We start from the raw sequence: 25,406 nt of genomic DNA, 5'->3' as shown, positions 1-25,406 counted from the left end.
CAACTGTCTGTCTCCGCCACCCAACCGGGAGCCCGCGACGTCCTGTTCCCCATTTGATCCTGCACCCAGCGTGCTGCCTCGCACGTCGGTAATAAACAAGGACTCGAGTAAACAGATGAGTGAGTGAACAAATGAAGAAACGTGTGTGAACAAACAAAATTATGAAGTGCTCTATAAGCTTATATTTTGGATAACCTACCTCAAATTTCCCTGGAGAGTTGGTGAGGTTCTGTTACAGGATCTGTTTTAAAAAAAAAAAAAAAAAATCCAATAGCTTGTTGTTACAGTTGTAAATTCCTGCAGGTTTTCCCTGGTGCATTTCAGAAGAGGGAAAACAAACACCGATACCCCATCCTCCAGCTCCCTCCCTGCCTCCCAATTTCTTCTTCCCACCTACCTCCTCCCTCTCTCCGTCTCTACTCTTTCCTCATTCTCTATCTCTATTTCTCCTTTGCTGTCTCTGTCTCTATTTCTGTCTTCTCACTGTCTCTCTGTCTCTCTTTTTCTGTGTCTCTCTCTGTCTCTCTCTCTCTCATGCGTTTTCCACCATTCCCCCTCCCAGCCCCCCGTCCCCCTTCACTGAGGGCTCTCCACGTGTGCCAGGCGTCTTACAGATGAGATCTCACTTTCCATCCCAACCGCCTGGCACTGCCTCATTTGGACTTTTGGAGAAACTCTGGTTAAGAACGTGGGCTTTGGAGTTGGACAGAGGCAGCCGGCTCCAGGCCTGGTTCTTCCATGTAATTGCTGTGTAACCTTGGTCAAGGTACCTGACCAAATTCTCTGAGCCTCCACTCCCTTATTAGCAAAATGAGGTGAAAGTGTCCCTCTCAGAGGGCTGCAGCGGTTCCAGGAGAGAATGGTGGTGAAACGCTACTCTCTGTTCTACTATGCAGATTGCTTGGGGGTCATCTGCAAACATCACTGGGACTTGGAGGTCTTTGTGGAAGATGGTGACCACCTGAGGACTGAATGGACGCTCGTGTGATACTGAATGAGTGAATGAATGAATGAGTCTATAGCAGATGATAAATGAACAAAGGGGCAAATGAACGAATGAGTGATAGGTCTACCTCCATGGGAAGAAATGTTGGTACTTCTCCCCTAGACCTGTGCTCTGGGCTCCGACGTGTGTGCCCACTGATTCCACGGCTTTTCAGAGCACAAAAGCTTAGCGGCACCCTGTCCCTTTATTTCCTCTGCCGTCTTCCCTGTTCTCACTCCGATCCTGTCCCTTCTCTGGCGTCTATTTTCTCCATCTTCTCGCCGCCCCACCCCCCAGCTTCCTCTCCAGTTTCCCACTCAACTCCTTTTAGGTCGTCTTCTCCGCACTGCTCCCCTCAGCCTACTCGCCCCACTTCCCACCATAACATTTGCAAACTAGGGGTCCCTTCCTTATCCCAAGACACGAGTGTGAGAAAAGGCTTCGGACACAATAGTTACACACACACACAAAAAGGTTTATTTGATGAACCGCAGTGACTAACAGGGTCAAAAAATAGCATAGACGTTCCAAAGAAGGGGCAAGTGGGGCAGCCGGCAGCCTCCTCCACCCTCTGTCCAGGATCACCGACGGGGCCTCAGGGGGCACCTCTTCCCTTCTGGGAGCTTCCTCCAGCCTTGAATGGAGGCTTTGGGGACAGCCCTGGACTGAGAAAGTGAGTCTGTCTGTGGAAGATTCTGGCCTGAGATGGGAAGAATGAGCTAAGTCCCTTCCCTTCTTCCCCTCCCTCTGCTCCCAGAGCTGGCTCCATCCCACCCAGGGTCAAGATGTCCACTGACATCAAGCTGGGCTCTTCCTGCCTCCATGGCTCATGTCTTGTCCTTCACGTCCAGAGTCCTCCAAGAACAAAACCCGGAACATACACACCCTGCCCTCGGTGCACAAAGGCCCCACAAGCATCTTCATCCTCAAAGCCTCTCTGGCGGTGTGGCTGTCATGCCACCAGTCTTGCTATGACCGCTCCAGTCCCCGTTCCCAGCCCCCCAAGAAGCCAAGCAGTCTGATCCTGACGGGAGGTGAGAAAAAAACCCACCCAGTGCTTTCCACCACATGGCAAGCAGGTGTCCCCCTTTAGGAAGAGGGCTACTGACCCTGGAAAAATAGTGATGAAGGAGATGCTTATAAATTCAAAGCAAGGTTGGCAGGCTTGGGAAAGGGGTCAAGGGAAGCTCCCATTTCCCTCATAGAACTAAGGACAGCGGCGCAGGGACCCAGAGCACAAGACTTCCCCAAGCTTTGGGCGCCAGCTGCTTTGGGAAGGGATCTCCCTAGAGGGAGCCTGGGCACAAACACAGACTTCTCTCTTAAAGCGCGGACCAGCCGTCAGAGCCCCCAGATCCAGTGGGGGTGGACTCATTTTTATTCTAAATTGCCTCAGCATGTCCCTTCTTCCCTCAGGGATATTGGGTGAAGAGCAGAGATCTGGAGAGTGGGGCGGGGGGGGGGGGGGCGGGTGAGTTCATCCAAGTGACAAGTAACACGGGCACACCACTCTCCGTGCGATGCTCATCCTCGTTTACACACATGTGCGCACACAAAGCAAGCGTCCCACCCCCACCAAAGTGACCCCTGGCACCCACTCACACCAGTGCCCAAGAAAAACATCCTGGAGATGTCGGGATGGGGTGGAGAGACAGGGAGAGAGCCGCGGCTCACGGTTCTGGAGGAGGTTGGAGGGATGAGGACTTGGGGAGGGAACCCAAGCAGCATTTAGACGAAATGCAGACTCCCCCTCTTTCTCCATCTTCCCTTCCCAGCTCCCCATTCATATCATGAAACCAAGGAGCCTGCTGCTTCATCAACCCCATTGCCTTCCAGTCCCCACAGAAAATAGAGGATGAAATAAAAGGGTCTAAGGAAATCTGTAGAAAGCATATCTAGTTGGCATCGTGGAGGGGCTGCAGGAAGGGAGGCCGCCTTCGTGGACAGCTCTACCTCCAGTGCCTGAAAGGACAGCAAAGCGCTCCAATTTGGAGGGAGGCTCTGGAGCCCTCAGCTGCAGAGACGGGAGCAGTCATTTTGCTGACACCCAGCCCGCCTCCTGCCCGGCCATTCGGCCATTCTCCCATTCCCTCCCGGGGCACTCAGGGAACCGGACAAAGAGCTTGAACAGGGGCAGTGTTTGCAAGCTTCAGGAGTCTTAACCCTTAGGAGCCCTTCAGAGCGAAGAAGTAAAAATGGAAAGGAGGGACTGAACGAGGAAGACGAGCTATGGGAGAGGGAGTGGGAGCCAGGAGGTACGGATTCTGAGTAAAAATTGCAGAGAGAAAGGGGGAAACAGAGAGAGGAAGAGGGGCGAGAGACCTAAAAGGAAACGGGGGGAGGAAAAAAAGCTGCAGATCCAAGAAAAATGCTGGGGGGAAATGAACTTTTACTGAGCCAGGACACACACATCATTTTAGTTTCTCCATTGTATACACGTAGAGAAACTGCGTCTCAGAGAGTTGAAGAGACTGCGGCAAGGTCAGTCTCACAGAGACTGAGTGGCAGAGCCCGGGTCTGCAGGGCTCAATCTCTCTCCACTAAACCACAAACCTCTGAACCAGAGCAAAGGGAAAAGGAGGACAAGGACACAGGCAGGAGGCAGGGAAAGGAGTCAAGTGCAAGAGAGAAGGTGCCCCCGGCGACCTGACCTTCAGAGAGCAAGGGCAAAGGCTGGGGCCGGGCAGAGGGCACCAGGCGCCCGCGATCCCAGCCCTAGTCAACCACGAGGGTCTCTTGGCTGTAGGGGATGGATTTCTCCTGCGTCGGCTCTCCGCCCTTCCCGCTGCCGGGGCCGGGCCCCTGGCTGTGCCCGGAGGAGTAGCTGGCCGACTTCTCCCCACTGCTGCTGTGGGAGGCTCCCCCGCACCTGCTCTGTCCCCAGCAGAGCACGGAGGCGCAGGCCTGGCGGAAGCGCAGGTCGAAGAAGGCGTAGAGGAAGGGGTTGAGGCAGCTGTTGACGTAGCTGATGCAGGTGCAGTAGGGGAAAACGTTCAGGAGGAAGATGTCGAAGTCGCAGGGCCAGTGCAGCAGGCTGCCCAGCATGTAGAGCGTCTTCACCAGGTGGTAGGGCGTCCAGCACAGGGCGAACGTCAACACCAGCACCACGATGATACTCAGGAGACGGCGCCGCTTCCGCAGGCCCTCGATGCGCTCCTTGCGGAAGTGGCCGGCGATGGTCTGGGCGATGAAGAAATAGCAGGTGAGCATGACGATGAAGGGCACCACGAAGCCCACGGCGGTGGACGAGACGCCCAGGCCCACCTCCCAGGCCCACTCGGAGCTCGGGCCGGCCACCATGGAGTAGTCCATGAAGCACTGCACCCTGGTGCTGTTCTCCACGTGGAGGATGGTGCCGGTGGAGCGGAACACCATGACCGGCACGGCCAGGAGGGCAGCCAGCGTCCACAGGACGGCCGTGGCCGCGGCCCCGCTCACCCGCAGCCGCAGCCGGGCGTTGGCCACGGGCCTCACGATGGCCAGGTAGCGGTCGAAGCTGAGGCCGGTGAGACAGAAGACGCTGGCGTACATGTTGACGAAGATGAGATAGCTGCTGAGCTTGCAGGCGAACGCCCCGAAGGGCCAATCGTAGTCCCGGTACGTGTAGGTGGCCCACAGCGGCAGGGTCACCACGAAAGTCAGGTCGGCCACCGCCAGGCTGGCGATGAAGATGTCAGCCGAGCGCCTCTTCTCGCGGCTGCTCCGAAACAGGGTCCAGAGCACCAGGCCGTTGCCCGTGGTGCCCAGCAGGAACACCAGCATGTAGATGGCAGGGATGAGGGCCCCCGAGGACTTCCAGTCCGCGTACTCACACTCAGACTGGTTGTCCACCCCGTAGTAGTTGTCGAAATCGCCACCTTCCTCCATGCTGGGGAGCCAAGTCGGGCACGGGGTCCCGGGGGTACCAGCTCCGTGGCTGTGTCGCGCCAACTCAGCAAGTACCCTCAGCTGCTGGCTGGAGCCTCGGAGGGCAGGCGGGAAGGGCTGGAGGTGTCCAGAGCCCTTCCTAGCAGCAGATGGAGCTGCCTCTGGCTCCTCTGGACCCTGAAGGATGCCTCCCTCCTGCAGGCTTCCCTCCACCCGCTCCTGCCCTGCCCCAGCCTCAGCTCAGACACTTCCTCGCGCCCTCCTGAGTCTCTGTCTCCTCCTTGGCTGTCCCTCCCTCCTCCCACCTCCAGACCAGCCCCTCACTTGTGAGTCTTAGGATCTTGAAGTTACAGCCCACTTTTTTTTTTTTCCTTCTTGTCCCTGGGCAAGTGGACCAGATTGACCCCTGCAGTGCTGGGCAGAATGTTATCTGTGGTTTGCAGCCTGCTCTCCTCCTGGCCCAGTTTCTCTCCCTCCAGTTTCCTCTGGTGTTTGGAGAAGCCCTCCTCAGTCCTCTGCACCCTCCTGTTCTCACCCCCTCCCAGGCCCTCTAAATGGGGCAAATTATGCAGATTGAAACCCAGCCTGAGCTGGAGCCGGGGAGGGGGCGAGGAGGGTGTGAGATTTCGCAGGATGGTCTCAGCCTCTGGCATGCCCTCCTGGTAGGCCGGTCTGTCTTCCGTCCTCCACCCTCCCCTCCCCTCCCGCCCTCCCAGCCCCACCCCGAGCAGACTTCCCTCTATCCTTCCCCTCACACCCTCCTCCTTTACACCTCGGCTTTGACCCTCTCTCTGTGGGGATGTTTGTGGTCTACAGACCCAGTTATAGAGGGATTTGTCTACGATTCATAAGCTGTTAGCAGATTGCAGTTTTCAGATGGCACAGGAAGTTTTAGAGGGTCAAGGAGAGAGTCAGAGAAGAAAGAAACCTCAGACGACAGTATCTCTAATCAAGCTACTAAATCTATGGCTTGAAACTGAGGGGGGAAACCGAGGCTGAACAAGGTAAATGTCTTGCCCAAGTTCACAGGATAAATTTTGTTTTGCTTTTGTTGTTTGCTTTTCTTCTTCTCCAAGCACCGAATTCAGTGCCTGGCAGGTAGTAGGTGGTCACTAAATGGTTGTTGAGTGAATAAGTAAGTGGATGGATGAATCAGGGAGTGAGTGAAAAGAGGAGTCCATATAAAGAAGAACGGGTGTTTGAATTACTATGCAGTGAAAACACGGATACATTTCGGTCCCTGAGTTCTTACTGCCGTACATAGACCAGACAGGGCATGTGGGGGTCAGGAAGTCATAACTGAAGGAAGAGGCAGAAAAACGGGTAACCATTTAGTAGATGCTGTGGGCACAATCCCATAGAAACTGGCTTTGCCCTGTCCGTTGGCCTCTCCAGGACCTCTGGGCAGGAAGGAGAGAATGAGACACAAGATAAGATTAAAACTATGCACCCCTGAGAGTGGAGAAGGCCATCTAAAGTTGGGCAAGAGTGAGATGAAGCAAAATCCGGAGATGAGTCTCGGCCACATTCAAAGCAAAAGGCTTACAGAATTAGAATCTGTTATCTCAAGAAGAGTCAGTCAGAAAAATCATCGCCAGAGGTCTTAAGACAGGGACCCCAAACTCAAATACTCACAAGGACCAGGCTAAGAATGTATCTGGGTAAAACAAGCAGCCTGAGACAACAGGGAGTGGTGGAGGCTGGCAAGAGGGGCAAGCACACTCTATCAGGAGGAAGACTCCTGGGCTCCAGTCTCCACTTGCCACACAGAAATGTGGAAGCTACCAGGACCATGCCTTCTGATCTTTCTACATAATTTCAAATTCTAGATTTTATGAGAAATTTCCAGATTTGTAAATTTGGGGAATTCATTCCACTTTTTAAAAATAAGAGGGCAGGACAAGTAAAACATGTCCCCAGGCCCCCAGTTGGTGCTCTTTGAACGGCAGCTTACCCCGAACAGAAGGAAGCAGAAAAACAGGAAGGATAGGCCGGGAGGAAGAAACACAAAATGCAAAGCCGGGGAAATGAAAACAAGCACGGCCAAAGCCTCAGAGGGTAACGGGGAGACGCAAGAAAGGAGAAGCAGAGAAGGATAAGGAGGGTCCTGAGGATCTCGGATGCCCTTTCCCGAAAGGCAACGTGCAGATGCGAACTGTTGGTGTTTCCCGTGAGGATTAATTATTGAGTGCTTACTACATGCTAGACATTCTTCTAAACATTTTCTATTTTATATGTCTTCATGATCTCTTTTAATCAGCAGAAACACTTTAGAAAGTAGGTACCCTCATTCAACTCAGTTTACAGATAAGGAAACTGAGGGACAGGGAGGTGAAGTGACGTGGCCAAGGTCAGATCAGAATTTGAACCAAGGCTGTCTTGAGTCTATGAACTAAACCACTACGTTCCCAAAGAAAAAACTCCAACCCGTTTTAAACTGGGGGATTTGCCATCTGTAGAGAGTATAAAAATGTAGGATGGTGCTAGGATACCTGTGGTTTACTTTGAAATAAGCTCTCTTGGGTGAAATTAAAAATAGATTGACTAAAGTATGTTCGAGATACTCCCCACTCTTGATTAAACAGAGTATAAGACACTGCCAGGCAAGAGTCAGTGCACCTTAGCCTGATCTAGAAACCGCCCTGTGACCAGCTATTCCCAAAGGGGATTTCCAGTCGCCTGAGGCCAGGTAGAAAGTTAACAGGACCAGCCTCTGGAATCGTGGCAGTCTGCAACATGGTGGTCCGGGCACCCAATAGGACCCAGAGCTGGGGCTTCCTTGATCTCACAATACACAGGGTAGGGATTGCTTGGGGCCTGCTTGCTCCTGCACGTTTGTCTGACAGAAGACTGTGCAGGTGGCAGAGGGGCTGTCATTATAACCTGACAGCAGGCTTCGGTGAAAATGGTTAACCTTCCGCCATGTTAGACTTCTTCAGTGATTACCTTGACCTATCAAAAGGGACCTAGGTGTCGAGCAGGAATCAGCTCAGGTCAGGTCACAAGAGATGGCCCTTCCAAGATAGAGGCCAAATGGAAGCAGGCTCAAGAGGGAGGGGATGTGGGGATGTATGTATACATATAGCTGATTCACTTTGTTGTACAGCAGAAACTAACACAACATTGTAAAGCAATTATACTCCAATAAAGATATTAAAAAAGAATAAAAAGAAAATGCAAAATAAATAAATAAAATGACCAAAAAAAAAAAAATGCAAGACCCCCAGTGAATCCAGAGCGTCTCTGGTTTTCTCAGAAAGATGTAGGCACTTGTGCCCTTTGCAGTTAGGAACACAGAAGGAGGTGGGCAAGAGTATCCCCCAAATCGGCCAGCTGTTCCTGGCTGCTCCCACTTGAATTCCGAGCCAGACAGGAGCCCAGAGACCCTGTTGGGAGAGGAGACGGATCCATCTCTCTAATCCTCTGGCCTCCAGGCTCTCTGACTCAGAGAAGCAGTTAATCTCACCAGAAGAACCAGACTCACTGAGATGGGAGGGAATAAGGAGCCAGGGCTGGGAGGGGGTCATTGACTGGGGCCAGAGAGGGTGGGGTGCTGATAAGATCTGGCCCCCAGCCGAGAACCAGCTGGAACCGGATGGCCTGAGTGCCCTGCCACGGCAGCCTGAACGGGGTAGGATCGGCCAGCCCTGCTCCCTCACCCTGCCTGACACCCAAGGCGCCTGTCACCCAAAACAGAAGATGCAAGTTTACTCAGTGGGCCGAGCAGCTGAAGGCTGACCTCACGTGCCCCCAGGGCTCTGAAGTTAGCCCTCTCCAGACAGAGAGTACATGGGCAGAGCCTGCTTTTCATTTCGGTCCCCCCTGAACTTGGCACTGGTATATATCTGCTGAGTTAGAACCAAAGGAATGCGCTCGGGGAAAGGATAGAAGAGGTTGGGTCTTCACCGCAGCGCTGCTCTACTGCACGAACAAGGGCACCTTTTTGTTGAACTGAGCTAGAAGAACCTACCGTGAGCCACCCGGCAAAGCAGCAGCAAGGCCAGACCCTCGGCCACTGTCCTCACACGCCCCACCGGGGTTGGCCGGAGCTGGAGAGGCCGAGCACGTTTCCCCCGGGACTTGCCCCTCTCGTGGGTGATTTCTTTGGGAAACTGTGATGAGCCTGGCAGCCCAGCGCCCCAGACCTGCTGTGGGCCCTTTGAGGGGCGCCCAGACTGCTGGGGTGGGGGTGGGGGTGGGGCCCAGTGACTCCACAGCCCTCGCCCACCCCACCTCCAGGGTTGTCCCTGGCCTAGAAAACAAAGAGTGCCTTGGCCCTGCGCCCGGGCCGTGTGCGACTGCGCACACTTGCGGCTGGGGTGGAGCTGCTCGTGAGCGGGCAGGACCTGTGCGCGCCCGGGGGCGCCTGCGCGCTGAGCGCGGCATTCGAGCACGTAGTGTGTGGTGGGGTCAGGGACCTGCAGCAACAGCCTCTTCGAGGGCAGGAAAGGCGGTTAATGGAGTCTCTCTAAGGGCTTGGGATGAGGGGAAAGGCTGAACCTCGCCCAGACCTGGCCCCAAGCCTGGGTGCAGGACATCAAAGCAGAGCCTTGCTTTTCTCTGCCCCTCGCTGACTTCTCACCTCCTCCCCCTGCTGCCCGCTGCAGCCCCCTCACTTCACAGGTCTGCTTTGAACTCAGCTTCGGAACTCACCCAGGGCACCAGGGCCCTGTTCTCCCCTTCCCAAGGGGCAGCAGCTGTGTCCCTCACAGCTGGTGGTGTCATCTGAGGAGAAGGGGAGGGCAGGCGAGGGAAGCAGGCGGGGTGCCCAGCCCACTCCCTTTCCTCCAGCCACACTCCCTTCCCCATCCCAGCTTATCTGACCGAAAGCAAATGGGCAGCTGCCTTCTGACCATTAAAGCAGAGCCCCCTTGGCAGCCCCTTCTCCCCTGGCCATTTGGTGTCCTTCAGACTCCCAGGCCAGTCTCCGGAACTCCTGGATCTCCTGAGCTCTGGGGACAGCAAATGCAGGAAAACCCACCGGCCTGGGAGCCAGGAAATACGAGTCCCAATTTCATCTTGATCACGAATTCATTCACTCAACAAATACTTACTGAGCAGCTACTATAGTGTGAACAATTCAGACCGTGTCTCCGATCTCCTGCACGTACATCCTAGAGGCCGGAACGAGACAAAATAGATGCGCAGTAAGGAAACGCGATGAAATCTATGGATAACGACAGAGAAAATACACGGAAAGGGGATGATTTTTGACAGGGTAGACCACGGGAGTGCAGGGCTTGGGAGTTGCTGACATTCTAGCTGGAACCTGAATGACTAGCTTGCTGTGTGACCCTAGACAAGGCTCTTGCCCTCCCTGAGCCTCAGTTTCCCTGTTGGTACATGAGGACATTGAACCAGCCAGAGCTAGCTTTCTGTGACTCCGGGAATTGTGGCAGTGGCTCCCAGAGGCGTTTGAAGAAGTGGATTTCCTGCTAAAAAGATCAAAAGAGAGAGGCAGACTGACTCGGTGGAAGTCAGTGATGGGCAGGACCTTTCCTTATCTCCTCACCCACCCCTCTCACGCCTTCACCCACCATTACCCACACCCCCCCCCCACGTAGCATGGCACCTGTACACAGTGGGCATCTAATAAATACACAGGGACCATTAGGCTGCAGCCAGAAGGACCAGCATTTCTATAACTTCAGAAGCCCTGTGAAGTCAGGGCTTTCTCTAAGACCACCTGGATGGAGGGCTAGTTTCCCATGACTTCGAAGAGAAAGGACTCCCTAAATTGCATTGAGGCCATTGATTCCGAAGCTGAGGTGATGGCCCTTAAGAGGAGAGTAATGGGGGAGAGGAAGTAGCACAGGGCCAGCATCAGCATTTCATAAAACCTTTTGGAAATGACACCTTCCCCGCCTCCCCCTTAGGGAGATAACCCTCTCTACATGTCAAGCTTGGATTTTCACACCTCGAAGTGGTAATTCTGGTGCCTACGTGCTGCTCAGGATGCTCTGATGAATAAAAGCTAGAAAGATGAATTCATCGTTATTTAATAAACGGAGCGCGCTAGATAAACAGAATCCTCCCAAATGCTAACTCATTTGTGGGGGGAGGACAGGAAAGCAGGTAAAGTGGCCTTTGCCCGTGAAAAAGCTTTGCAGTCACTCATCTGTTGCATATACTTGACTTTGCCGATGAGGAAAGTGAGGCCCGTGGAGGGAAAGGGAATTCCTCCAGGTGTCCCCACGGGATCAAGCACGCTGTCCCCTGTGCCACTCTGTCTTCCCCTCGCATCCCTAAAGGTTGCATTCAGAGGAAGGCTTTCTTCCTTGGAGGCTGAGAAGAGGGCTGGCAGGAGGCAGGAGGACAGGAAACAGCGCAGAGGCCGGAAAGAGGTCAGGAAGAGGCGGACGGGACCCGACCCCCGCTCGCACCCAGCTCTATCAGCCTTCAGGAGAGCAACAGGGTGTTTCCAAAAATATTTACAGTGAGTCTAAATTAACGAAGTACTGTATCAGTGCTGACAATGGGAGGATGTGGGGCGGAGCCCTCCAGGGGAGAAGACCAACACAATCAGCCCAGAGGCTGCCCAGGGGCGACTGAGCTTCGGGAAGGCCAGCCTGGCACCAATAACCGAGGAAGTCAAGCCCTTCACCCTGGGGCCAGAGCAGGAGACAGCGCTGCCCATCCAGGCTGCCTGGAGCCCACACTTCCCAGGGACAGGGAGACATCCTAGATTCTCAGAATTGCAAAGAGCACCATTAGCCTGCCACCCTGCCCCAATCCAGTGCAGAAATCTCCTCGACAGCACCCCGGTCCGAGGGCCATCATTCAGGGGCCTCTCGAATACCTCTGTTCACCAGACACCCACTCCTGCCGCTGGCAGCCCATTCCCAGTCCAATTTGGGGCATCACTGGTCATTCAACAGTGTTACCTTCAATAGAGCAGAGTGGTTCAGAGCATAGCACAGCCGCTCACCAGTCACATTGCCATGGGTGAGCAGCCCAATCATTTCAAGGCTTGGTTTTCCCATCTGTACAATGGGAGTCACTCTAGTATCTACCTTATGGGGTTGACATGAGGTTCAACAGGAGAGTAGAGGTAAGATACCCAACTTGGAGGGAATGCCACGGAGGCAGAAAGACACGGGCAAAAGTGCAGAGATGCGAAAGAAAGAGCTTCAAATGTCACGGGGTTAAAGTTAAATAAGGCTGGGAAAGCCAACCACCATTATGTTGCCATTAAAGTGTCACCAGAGAGCTGGACCTGCACTGTCTGGTACATTACCCACTCACCACAGTAGCTATCAAGCACTAGAAAAGTGACCAGGGTGAATGGGGATGAGCTACAGGTATAAAATATACGATGGGCTTCAACGTACAAAGAAAAGAATATAAGAGATCACATTAGTAAGTTTTTCTATTGATTACATATCAAATTATAATATTTTGGATATATTGAGGTAAATAAAATATATTATTAAAAGGAATTTTAGTAATTTTATTTAAAGGAATTTTGTTTCCTTTTTTAATGTGACTACTAAAAAAATTAAAAGTACACGTGTATTTTGTGCAGAACTTTTTGCGAATATCTCTGATTTTCTTCAGAGGAAAATTCTTTTGCATGATATCACCATGTTAAGAGAATGAACATTTTTAAGTTTTGTAATGCGCCTCCAGGAATCTGGATCAGTTTACACTCCTAACAATAGTACTTGAGAGTGCTTATTCCACTGCACCCATAGTAACGTAGGATCTGACCATTAATCTGCCAATTTAATAGCAAACAATCTCATCTCATCATTAATTTTTGTCTATTTGATTAATGATGCTTTCATTAAGGTTGAACTTCTGTGCACATGTTCATTAGCATCTATATTTCTTTTGTGATTAGCTTGTTCATGTCCTTTGTCCACTTTTATTTTAGAATGTTTACACTTTACATGGTGACATATGAAAGCATCTATATGTAAAGGATAAAAACTCTTGTCATGTGTATTTCAAATATGAAAAGTAGAGAGACATAAGTAAAAGTCATAATAATAAAAAAAACTATACTTCAATTAAAAAAAAAAGAAAAAAGAAAAAGTACACGTGTAGTTCCCAATATATTCTTATGGGGCAGCGCTGAGCTAAAGGATCAGATCTAAGCTTTAAGACGTTCACTCCGGAGCCATCTTGGAATGGGCAGGCTCATTAGGAAACAGCTGTCTAAACCAAACAGCTGTCTAAACTAAGGAGAGAACTCAGATTTTTTTGGTCCCAAGGTAGAATCAGGAGGGATGTGATTTCTCTTGTCCTTACATGAGAGCTCCACGTAAATACAGTAATAAATAAATACAGTATACAAATAAAGTAATAAGTAAAGCTTAGCACATTCTGAGAGGTAAAGTTTATCAGGCACTGCAAACACATATTTAAATGCTTTTCCCAATGTAATTTCACAAAAATTTTTTAAATTCATAAAAATTTTATAAGGTATTAGAAAAAAAAACTTATGGTTACCAAAGGGGAAAGGTGGGGGTGAGGGATGAATTAGGAGGTTGGGATTAATACATACACGTTACTATATATAAAATAGATAATCAACAAGAACCTACTGTATAGCAAGGAATGCTACTCAATACTCTGTGGTGACTTATATGGGAGAAGCATCTGAAAAAGAATAGATATATGTATAACAGATTCATTTGCTGTATACCTGAAACTAACAGAACATTAAAAATCAACTATACTCCAATATAAAATAAAAATGTTTTAAATAACATAAAATATATAGTTCTAGTAATTAGATTAGACTAATTAGACTCTGATTAGAATAAATCAGTCATGAAACAAAAATATTACAGGTGGGAGAAATAAAAGGAGATTAAAAAGTAAAAACAAAAAAATGTATAAGATAATTTACATTATGATTCCCATTTTACAGATTAGTAAAGCAAGGTTCAGAGAGTCACATCACTAGCTGAGGAGAAAGCAGCTTCTGTGTACCAGAGGGAGGATTTGAACTCTCAGCTTAGACTCCAGAAGCCTGAACGCTCTATAGCCAGGATATACTCTCTCGATGCAGGACTCCGCTTCTGCACCCAAATAGTGCCTGTTTGTGATTCACTGAAGGGGGATGCCAGAGGAATCTCCTACACGGAGCCAGCTTTCTCCTGCACTGCAGTGTTAGCTCAATTGCAAGCAGCCTGTCTGCACTGTGAGGTTGAATTTAAAAAACAAATTCACCTAGGGCTGTCATCCAGGGCTCACAAGAATTCACAGGACTATAATAGCAACATGATCATTTGCAAGACCAACATGCTTTGCGATGATTTAAAAAGTAAACTCTGAAAGCAAAAAGCCTGGTTTCAAGTCCTGGCTCTGCTACTGTACCTCTCCAAGCCTTGATTTCATGAACTATAAAAGGCAGGTAATAACAGACAACAGTGGTCAGAATTCTGAGATACAAGAGATAAAAAGACTTAGGTCTGTGCCTGGCACAGAGCAATTGCTCAGTAAACATCGCCTTTACAATGATCTCACTTAATCCTCACAATAACCTTATGGGATAGGGAGGGTCCTTTATGGTAAATAGGAATGATAACATTCCCAGTTGGCAGATGCAGAAATTGAGGCACACACTGAGCTCTCAGGAGGACTTGGTGGCCTTGGGTCAGAGGTGGGAGCCCAGAGGCATCACAGGCAAATGTAAAGAAAACTGCGTTTCAGGGCCTAAGACTACAGTTTCACTTGGTGATGGTCCGAATTGTGTTCTGGTGACTCAGGAAGAAAAAGAGAAAGAAATTGAGGCACAAAGAAATTTGTCCACTTTCCTAAATTTCCAAGTATAGGAAGTAGGATTCAAACCTTGGATGGCTGTTTCCAGGGTCTGCAGTCTTTTCTGGGGGGGAAGGGGTGGTTGCAGTCTTAATCACCATGGTATACAGGTTGTGAAGTCATATTTTTTGAACAATTGGTGAAGTCATATTTTTTTTCTTGCTCTTTTTAAATGACATTTCCTTAGTTTCTTGAGCTAGGAAAGCTGCCTGATCTACCTGCCCAATGCTTGGATAGCATCCAGTGGGATAGTCAACCGCTTGCTGTGAGCACAGAGGGGTGGCTGTCTCTGGATGCCACAGGGATCGGCTGATGAGTCACCCATCAGCTCCAGGGCTCCAATGGTACCACAGGTATGCAATGGCAACTACCTTTGCCAAGAAGGCACGAGGCAGGTGCTACAGCATCTCCCACCTTTGTGACCACTGAGGCCCAGGAGTGGTTGGGGAGATGGAAATAAGCACCGGACACGGGTGTCCCTGCCAGACAGGAGCGCAGAGCGGCCTCCCGAGGTCTATCCTGGGCCTGGCTGTTAGCTGCAATGCTTCTAACTGCTGGGCGATGCTGCCCTCTGGTGGTCATGATCTGGTACTCCGCCTTGACCTTCCTCTGAGCCCGATTCCCAGCACTGGCTTTCCGGCCTTGCCTTGGGTTCAGAGACGCCACAAGCTGAGCCCCTGGGTTGGGGGGGCTCAGGTAAGGCAGACCTCTCCTTCCCCTAGGCTCCCACGGCATCTGGAATTGCCATCCCCAGAATCTTCCAGTTCTGGGGCTGTGCTAGGAATCCTTAGCAAAGAGGACTTACAGTCAAATCGGCTGAAGATTCTGGGGCTGAGCAGGTCTTAGAAACCAGCTCTGGCCCCCAGTACCCTGGAGAATCAAGCCCTAGGCCCCTACACCCAGCTCAATGTTTTAAGCTATGTATTCTCTCCTGAAATGTGATTACATTGCACTGCAATTATCCAATATCATATTATGACACTGATATAGGAAAAGAAGTGTTCTTGTCATTTTCTCTTTGGATGGTACAGGAGTAAAACACAGAGACACTGAATCATCCTCAATATTATTCATGACTCTCCATCAAGCATGTCATTCTGTAAAGATACACATAAAAGGGGAAAATGTAACTCTGTTTTATTAAAGAAAATTATGGACTAGAAAGAGACTAAGGAATCTTTGTTAGAATAAATAAACTGACAATTGATTAGAGAAAGGGTGACAGTCAAATCCCTGGAGGCAAGACTCGCATTGCTGAGCACCTAGCGCCACCTTGTGGTTGCTTTCAGGATAGCAATCCCAGCCTCCACTCTGCCTGCTTCATCCACCGTTTAAGACATACTGAGAATTTCTTATCAGAACCGTTTATCTCCATCAAATTTGTACTGAAACCTCTCCTATTACACCCACTTATTGTAGCATGAAAAAAAAAGTGGAAATACAGTTGAATGGGCCCAAGCAATAAGTGAGAGTCTAGAAATATTCTTCATTCAACCCCTCTTAGCTATTCCAGTCTTAGCCACGTAGAAATTTAACTAATCACATCTCTTAAAATATGTGCATGCCTTTTTTCCTCTTTCTCTCTCTGGAAATATACCCTATTTCTCAGGCACCAGCCACTCAGATAAGAAGTGATCTTCAGCACAGACAGGTGTAGGGACAGAGCCAGTAAGTGGCTGAGCCAGGCTGGAGCTCCAGGCGCCTGTGACTCACGTTAACGAAGGTTTACTGCATTTTTCCTCTGTATGCGCTAAGCTCACTGGTGAGTCAGAACACTACCTAGGCCTCTACCTTCAAAAGACTGAGAGCCTTGTGGGGAAGACAAACATCTACTAATGACGTAAACAAGCAAAGCTGCAACTGTAGAAAGTCTTACAAGGACAGTTCCTTTCCCACAGCCAGAGGCTGGCTCTTAGAGGCTTTAAGTACTGAAAAGATTATGACCTCTTCCATAATCAATTTAGGATAAAAACAAGCAGAATCAAAAGATAAGTGTAGGGGAATTCCCTGGTGGTCCAGTGGTTAGGACTCCACATTTTCACTGCCGAGGGCGCAGGTTCAATCCCTGGTTGGGGAGCTAAGATCCCACAAACCCGTGGCACAGCCAAATATATATATATATATATAAGTGTAGTGAAATTTCAAAAAGTCTTGTCTTTCCCATGATGATTTCTTTGAAATTAGCATCTTACGAAAAATTAAGAGTGATCATGTTTCACTAACGCCTGAAATACAAAATACATACTTAGTCTGCTTTTTGGGGAATCCAGGACTGGATACATATATAATAGGAGTTTGTCCCAGTCAGGAAAATCAAGAAAGACTTTCCTGAGAAAAGGTAACTGCTCTGAGAGCTTCAAGGTGAGAAGGCGGGTAGGAGAAAAGGATGGCAAGCACTGGGCAGAGCATGTGCAAAGGTCCTGTGGCAGCCTGGAGCTTCAGAAAGCCGAGGCCAAAAGTAGGCAGGTGAGGCTGGAACAGAGGACAATGAAGGGCCAGGCCACACTGGCTTTGTGGGCCACCTTGAGGTGTTTCATCTTCATCCTCCAAGCAATGGAAAGCTGTCGAAGGGTTTACATTAGCAGGGCATGGTGACAAGATCCAGTTGGTGTTACAGAAAAGCCACTCAGGCCGTATGTGGGAAATGGATATGAAGGAGGACAAGAGTTCAATTAGGAGACGTTTGTCCCCACGGAAGATGATAGAGGCTCTGATTAAGAGCGTGGTGGTCCAAATGGAGAGAAGCGAATAGATTACGGAGATATTGGGGATCAGATGCAGGTCTAAGGACAAGGGAGCTGTCAGGGTGCCTCTTAGGTTTCTCACTTGCTGGAACTAAATGAATAGGGGTGTCATTCACGGAAACAGGGTGTGGCAGAAAGTGGTAAGAGAACCCCAGTGTCTATTTTCTCCTTCCTTTAGTGATTGCATCGAGTCCTCGAATGGGCCAGTTCAGATCTCCTCGGGCTCCACTCCCTTTTGCTCCAGCTCTACCAAGGGCTCCAATGGACCCGCAGGCACAGCCAGATGGAGGGTTCCTCACCACTGGCCCGACCACACCTCCTCGCCTCCCACGCTGGGGCTTCCTGTTGATACGGCTGGTGCCCGTGTCCTTGCAGGCAGTCAGAAAAACAAAAGGTTTAGCACCCCAGGGGACCAAATTTGACCACTGGGAGACAGAAGCTAGTGGAAAAATTCTTCCTGCCTTCTCTCCCAGAGGGCTGGTCCTCAGGGGAAGTTTACATAACTTGGAGTAGTTGTCCTACAGATGGGCCAGTTAATAATATGCCTCCTCCTTCCTGCCTCACTCCTCTGTGACTTACTCCTATTCCCTGGGACTTCATTCCATAAGAAAATAAGAGCCCATAGGTCCCCTGCCTCAGACCCTTCTCCTGGGAGGACCCAGTCTAGGCAGTAGTATAACCTCCCATATTTTAACTGGGAACACAGCTGCACTAGACACAGGGTGCCCAGCCCTCCCACTACAGCTCACTCCCTATCTGCAGCTCCATGATGAGTCCACAGGATGTGAGTAGAAGTGACGTGTTTTTCTGGGTCAGATCTTTTAAAAAGGAAATTGCTTACTCTTCACTTTCTTTCTTTTCCGCCTCTTCCCTTGGGTTGGAACATGGGCATCAGGCAGGTGAGCCAGCTTTGACCATGTGGCTGAAGACAACATCTGCAGAAGGGGCAGAGCAACTGGACACTGTGTGGAGGGGGGCTGGACCACCCATCTGCCTCTGTGTCTCACATCTTAGCCTGTCCCATAACCCGCATATAGGGAAGAGTGGAACAAGAACGGGTTTGGGCAAAACCCATGAGTCCAGCTTTAGACATCCTGTGTTGGAGTAGCCGTCAAGAAATCCAAAGGAAATGGCAATCGATCAGTTGGACACGGGTCTGGAACGGAGGGGGAAGGTCTAGACTGCAAATGTAAGTTTCTTTTTTTTTTTTTTGCGGTACGCGGGCCTCTCACCGCTGCGGCCCCTCCCGCCGCGGAGCACAGGCTCCGTAGGCGCAGGCCCAGCGGCCATGGCTCACGGGCCCAGCCGCTCCGCGGCACGCGGGATCCTCCCAGACCAGGGCACGAACCCGCGCCCCCCGCATCGGCAGGCAGACCCCCAACCACTGCGCCACCAGGGAAGCCCTAAGTTTCTAAATCATCTCCCTCTCACGGGTGGCTGGTAATTAAAGTCTAAATGTGTCCAAGGTATAGTGAGAAGAGAAGGGAACCTGTGGCAGGCAGCTTCCAAGATGGCCAGTATAATCCCCACTTCCCGGTATTTATACCCTGGGCAACGCCTCTTGAATGTGAGCTGGACCTACTGACTTGTTTCTAAAACCTAAAACAAAACTGGCTTCCATCTTGGGGGCCCTTTCTCTCAGTCACTTGCTCTGAGGGACGTCCACCAAGCTGCCCTATGGATAGACCCAGGTGGCAAGGACCCAAGGAGGCCACTGGCCAACAGCCAATGAGAGACTGAAGCCCTCAGTCCAACATCCTGTGAGGAAAGAATCCTTCCAACAACCACGTGGCAGAGATTGAGAGCAGACTCTACAGTCTTGGTCGAGCTTTCAGGTGATGATTCGGCCCCAGCCAACATCTTAACTGCGGCTTTATGAGACGCTAACCCAGAGACACCTAGCTATGCGAGAGCCAGATTCCTGACCCAGAGAAACAGATACTAAAGGCTTGTTATTCTAAGCTGCTAAGTTTGAGGGTCATTTGTTTCTCAGCGATGGATAACTAAGGTGGGGCCCATGCCAGAGCCTTGAGGATCCCTCTCTTTTAATGGCTGGCAGAGGGGAACAAGCCTGCAAAGTAGGCACAAGAGGCAGTCCAGGTGGGTGTCCGGTCACAGCATCCAGGAGCAGAGAGGGAACAGCCAGCAACAGTGGGATGCTGCTGACAGGTCAAATAAGAGGAGAGAGGAATACCTGAAGGACATTGAGATGCAGAAATCACTGCTGACCTTGGACTCTAAGCTGCTCTTTCAGGACAGCTGGGCCTGGAAAACCTGTTTAAGGTCATTGAGGAGAAAGTTAGAAAGGAGGAAATACAGAACTTTCACTAGAACTTTGACAGTGAAAGCAGAAAGAAATAGAGCAGCAGTTGGAGCAGGATAGAATTTTTTTTCTTTAGTGGCAAAGACTCAAGCTTGTTTAAAACCAGTGGGCGCTTCCCTGATGGCAGGATGAAGAATTCCACCTGCTCCCCAGGAAACAAGTATAACTAATGAAAATTATTAAACCCAACCATTTAAAGACTCTGGAAATTGTCCTAAGGGAGGACAGCAAATGAAGAAACAATTATGCAAGAACTGAATCTCAGTAAGGACAGCAAGAGTCTGTGAAACTTGAACCATAACACACTCCTTCCCTCCACATCTCAACAAGACAATGAAAGCTGTAATCTGAGAAGGTGTGGTTGAGAAAACGGACCTTCCTATCCCCTAAGTTCCCAGTAAAGGGGTAAAGTATTTCACTGGGAAAGGCAAACCACAGTCATTTCTTATTCCCCCGAACTCCAAGTTGCAGAGGCTAAACTCCTGGCAAAGGTGACCAAAATATCAGGGGCTCACTTGTTCCACCTGGTCCACACTTATAGATCAGAGGCTCAATCCCAGGCACTGCAGGCCAAGAATATGGGGGTCCTGATTGCCCTCATCCAAGTTCATGTCAAGAGAGGCAAGCTGAGGGGCTTCCCTGGTGGTGCAGTGGTTGGGAGCCCGTCTGCCAATGCAGGGGATGCGGGTTTGTGCCCCGGTTCGGGAAGATCCCACATGCCGGAGCGGCTGGGCCCGTGAGCCATGGCCGCTGAGCCTGTGCGTCCAGAGCCTGTGCAGCGGGAGAGGCCACAGCAGTGAGAGGCCCGCGTGCCACAAAAAAAAAAAAGAGAGAGGCAAGCTGAGAAGACTTGAGGCCACCCTTTTCATTCAGTGCCCTGCTCATAAATCAGGGGTGTCACTCTGAAAAAGTGGACCGCTGTCCCTGCCCCCAGCTCTGGAGAAGCGGTTCAGAGATTTCACCCAGGAGGAAAGGCAGTTAGGAAGAATGGAGAGCTCCATAAAGACAGACAGGACTGACATATATATCAATGGATTAGAGTACAGCCTCCACAAAGAAACCCTCACATTAATGGTGAATTGATTTTTGGCAAGCATGACAAGACAATTCAATGGGGAAAGAAAAATCGTTTCAACAAATGGTGCTAAGACAACTGGATATCTACATGCGAAAGAATGATGTTGAATCCCTATCGTATGCCATATAGAAAAATCAACTCACAATGGACCAACACCTGAATCTAAGAGCTAAAGCTGTAACACTGTTCATAGAGAACATAGGTGTAGATCTCATGACCTTGGATTAGCCAACAGTTTCTGAATATGACACCAAAAGCACAAGCTGTAACAGCAACAAAAAAATGGATAAATTGAACTCCATCAAAATTAAAAACTTCCGTGCTGCAAAAAAACACCATCGAGAAAGTGAACCCATAGAGGAGGGTGCTTCAAGATGGTGAAGGAGTAAGCTGTGGAGATCACCTTCCTCCCCACAAAAACATCAGAAATACATCTACATGTGGAACAACTCCTACAGAGCACATACTGAACACTGGCAGAAGACCTCAGACCTCCCAAAAGGCAAGAAACTCCCCACATACCTGGGTAGGGCAAAAGAAAAAACAGAGACAAAATAATAGGGATGGGACCTGCCCCTCTGGGAGGGAGCTGTGAAGGAGGAAAGGTTTCCACACACTAGGAAACCCCTTCGCGGGCGGAGACTTCGGGTGGCGGAGGGGGGAGCTTCGAAGCCGCGGAGGGGAGCGCAGCCACAGGGGTGCGGAGGTTCAAAGCGGAGAGATTCCCGCACAGAGGATCAGGGCCGACCGGCACTCACCAGTCCGAGAGGCTTGTCTGCTCACCCGCCGGGGCGGGCGGGGCTGGGGCTGAGGCTCAGGCTTCGGTCGGATCCCAGGGAGAGGACTGGGGTTGGCTGCGTGAACACAACCTGCAGGGGGCTAGTGCACCACGGCTGGCCGGGAGGGAGTCCGGGAAAAGGTCTGGAGCTGCCGAAGAGGCAAGAGACCATTGTTTCCTGGTGCGCGAGGAGAGGGGATTCACAGCGCCGCTTAAAGGAGCTCCAAAGACGGGCGCGAGCCGCGGCTAAAAGCGCGGACCCCAGAGACGGGCATGAGACGCTAAGGCTGCTGCTGCCGCCACCAAGAAGCCTGTGTGCGAGCACAGGTTACTATCCACACACCCCTTCCGGGGAGCCTGTGCAGCCCGCCACTGCCAGGGTCCCGGGATCCAGGGACAACTTCCCCGGGAGAACGCACGGCACGCCTCAGGCTGGTGCAACGTCACGCCGGCCTCTGCCTACGCGGGCTCGCCCCACACTCGGTGCCCCTCCCTCCCCTCCAGCCTGAGTGAGCCAGAGCCCCCGAGTCAGCGGCTCCTTTAACCCCGTCCTGTCTGAGCGAAGAACAGACGCCCTCCGGTGACCTACACGCAGAGGTGGGGCCAAATCCAAAGCTGAGCCCCGGGAGCTGTGAGAACAAAGAAGAGAAAGGGAAATCTCTCCCAGCAGCCTCGGGAGCAGCGGATTAAATCTCCACAATCAACTTGATGTACCTGCATCTGTGGAATACATGAATAGACAACGAATCCTCCCAAATTGAGGAGGTGGACTTTGGGAGCAACTGTAGACTTAGGATTTGCTGTATGCGACTGACTTGGTTCTAATTTTTATGTTTACCTTACTATAGTTTTTAGCACTTGATGTCATTGTTTATTGTGATATCATAGATTTGTTTATTGGTTTGGTTTCTCTCTTCTTTTGTTTCATTACTTTTTTTTACTTTTCTAATTTTAATAATTTTTTAATTTTAATTATTCTTTTTTTTTCTTTCTTTCTTTTTTTCTCCCTCTTCTTCTGAGCTGCGTGGCTGACAGTGCTCCGGCCGGGTGTCAGGCCCGAGCCTCTGAGGTCAGAGAGCCGAATTCAGGACATTGGACCACCAGAGACCTCCAGCCCCACGTAATATCAATCGGCAAGAGCTCTCCCAGAGATCTCCGTCTCAATGCTAAGACCCAGCTCCACCCAACGGCCAGCAAGCTCCAGTGCCGGACACCCCAGGCCAAACAACTAGCAAGACAGGAACACAACCCCACCCATTAGCACAGAGGCTGCCTAAAATCATAATAAGGCCACAGACACTCCAAAACACACCACCAGATGGGGTCCTGCCCACCAGAAAGACAAGATCCAGCCCCACCCACTAGAACACAAACACCACTCCCCTCTACCAAGAAGCCTACACAAGCCCCTGAACCAACATTGCCCACTGGGGGCAGACACTAAAAACAACGGGAACTACGAACCTGTAGCCTGCGAAAAAGAGACGCCAAACACAGGAAGTTAAACAAAATGAGAAGACAGAGAAAGACACAGCAGATGAAGGAGCAAGGTAAAAACCCACCAGACCAAACAAATGAAGAGGAAATAGGCAGTCTACCTGAAAAAGAATCACAGTAATGAGAGTAAAGGTGATCCAAGATCTTGAAATAGAAAGGAGAAAATACAAGAAACGTTTAACAAGGACCTGGAAGAACTAAAGAGCAAACAAACAATGATGAACAACACAATAAATGACATTAAAAATTCTCTACAAGGAATTAATAGCAGAATAAATGAGGCAGAAGAATGGATAAGTAACCTGGAAGATAAAATAGTGGAAATAACTACCACAGAGAGGAATAAAGAAAAAAGAATGAAAAGAATTGAGAACAGTCTCAGAGACCTCTGGGACAACATTAAACGTGCCAACATTTGAATTATAGGGGTCCCAGAAGAAGAAAAGAAAAAGAAAGGGTCTGAGAAAATATTTGAAGAGATTATAGTTGGAAACTTCCCTAACATGGGAAAGGAAATAGTCTATCAAGTCCAGGAAGTTCAGAGAGTCCCATACAGGATAAATCCAAGGAGAAATACGCCAAGACACATATTAATCAAACTATCAAAAAATAAACACAAAGAAAAATTATTAAAAGCAGAAAGGGAAAAGCAACACATAACATACAAGGGAATCCCCATAAGGTTAACAGCTGATCTTTCAGCAGAAATTCTACAAGACAGAAGGGAGTAGCAGGACATATTTAAAGTGATGAAAGTGAAAAACCTACAACCAAGATTACTCTACCCAGCAAGGATCTCATTCAGATTCGATGGAGAAATTAAAACCTTTACAGACAAGCAAAAGCTAAGGGAATTCAGCACCACCAAACCAGCTTTACAACAAATGCTAAAGGAACTTCTCTAGGCAGGAAACACAAGAGAAGCGAAAGACCTACAATAACAAACCCAAAACAATTAACAAAATGGTAATGGGAACATACATATCGATAATTACCTTAAATGTAAATGGATTAAATGCTCCAACCAAAAACATAGACTGGCTGAATGGATTCAAAAATAAGACCCGTATATATGCTGTCTACAAGAGACCCACTTCAGACCTAGGGACACATAAAGACTGAAAGTGAGGGGATGGAAAAAGATATTCCATGCAAAAGGAAATCAAAAGAAAGCTAGAGTAGCAATTCTCATATCAAATGAAATAGACTTTAAAATAAAGACTATTACAAGAGACAAAGAATGACACTACATAATGATCAAGGGATCAATCCAAGAAGAAAATATAACAATTGAAAATATTTGTGCACCCAACATAGGAGCACCTCAATACATAAGGCAAATGCTAACAGCCATAAAAGGGGAAATTGACAGTAACACAATCATAGTAGGGGGCTTTAACACCTCATTTTCACCAATGGACAGATCATCCAAGATGAAATTCAATAAGGAAACACAAGCTTTAAATAACACATCAAACAAGATGGACTTAACTGATATTTATAGGACATTCCATTCAAAAACAAGAATACACGTTCTTCTCAAGTGCTCATGGAACATTCTCCAGGATAGATCATCTCTTGGGACACAAATCAAGCCTTGGTAAATTTAAGAAAATTGAAATCATATCAAGTATCTTTTCCAACCACAACACTATGAGACTAGATATCAATTACAGGAAAAAAAACTGTAAAACAATACAAACACATGGAGGCTAAACAATGTGCTACTAAATAACCAAGAGATCACTGAAGAAATCAAAGAGGAAATCAAAAAATACCTAGAAACATGGGCTTCCCTGATGGCGCAGTGGTTGAGAATCCACCTGCCAGTGCAGGGGACACGTGTTCAGTCCTGGTCCAGGAAGATCCCACAAACCGCAGAGCAGATATGCCCATGTGCCACAACTACTGAGCCTGAGCTCTAGAGCCCACGTGCCACAACTACTGAAGCCTGCATGCCTAGAACCTGTGCTTTGCAAAGAGAGAAGCCACCACAATGAGAAGCCTGCGAACCTCAGTGGAGAGTAGCCCCCACTTGCCACAACCAGAAAAAAGCCCATACACAGCAACAAAGACCCAACACAGCCAGAAACAATAAATTAATAAAATAATAAAATAAATAAATTTATTTTTTAAAAAATACCTAGACACATATGACAGTGAAAACACAATGACCCAAAACCTATGGGATGCAGCAAAAGCAGTTCTAAGAGGGAAGTTTATAGCAATACAATCCTACCTCAAGAAACAAGAAAAATCTCAAAAAAACAGCCTGACCTTATACCTAAAGCAATTAGAGAAAGAAGAACGAAAAAAAACCCAAAGTTAGTAGAAGGAAAGAAATCATAAAGATCAGTTCAGAA

The 25,406-nt window shown here is 49.3% G+C and overlaps 1 protein-coding gene across 1 annotated transcript; it reads right to left on the bottom strand.

The window, feature by feature from the left end:
• Positions 1–1,450: 1,450 nt before the first annotated feature.
• On the bottom strand, positions 1,451–5,113 carry APLNR (apelin receptor). Its single transcript, XM_030864400.2, has one exon. The coding sequence runs from the start codon at positions 4,850–4,852 to the stop codon at positions 3,701–3,703; it is 1,152 nt and encodes a 383-aa protein (XP_030720260.1). The 5' UTR covers positions 4,853–5,113; the 3' UTR covers positions 1,451–3,700.
• Positions 5,114–25,406: the final 20,293 nt, after the last annotated feature.

The sequence above is a fragment of the Globicephala melas genome, chromosome 8 (genome assembly GCF_963455315.2).
Source record: "Globicephala melas chromosome 8, mGloMel1.2, whole genome shotgun sequence".
Taxonomy (NCBI): Eukaryota; Metazoa; Chordata; class Mammalia; order Artiodactyla; family Delphinidae; genus Globicephala; species Globicephala melas.
The sequence above is the reverse complement of the archived record's forward strand: the minus strand, read 5'-3'. Positions and strand labels throughout refer to the sequence as shown.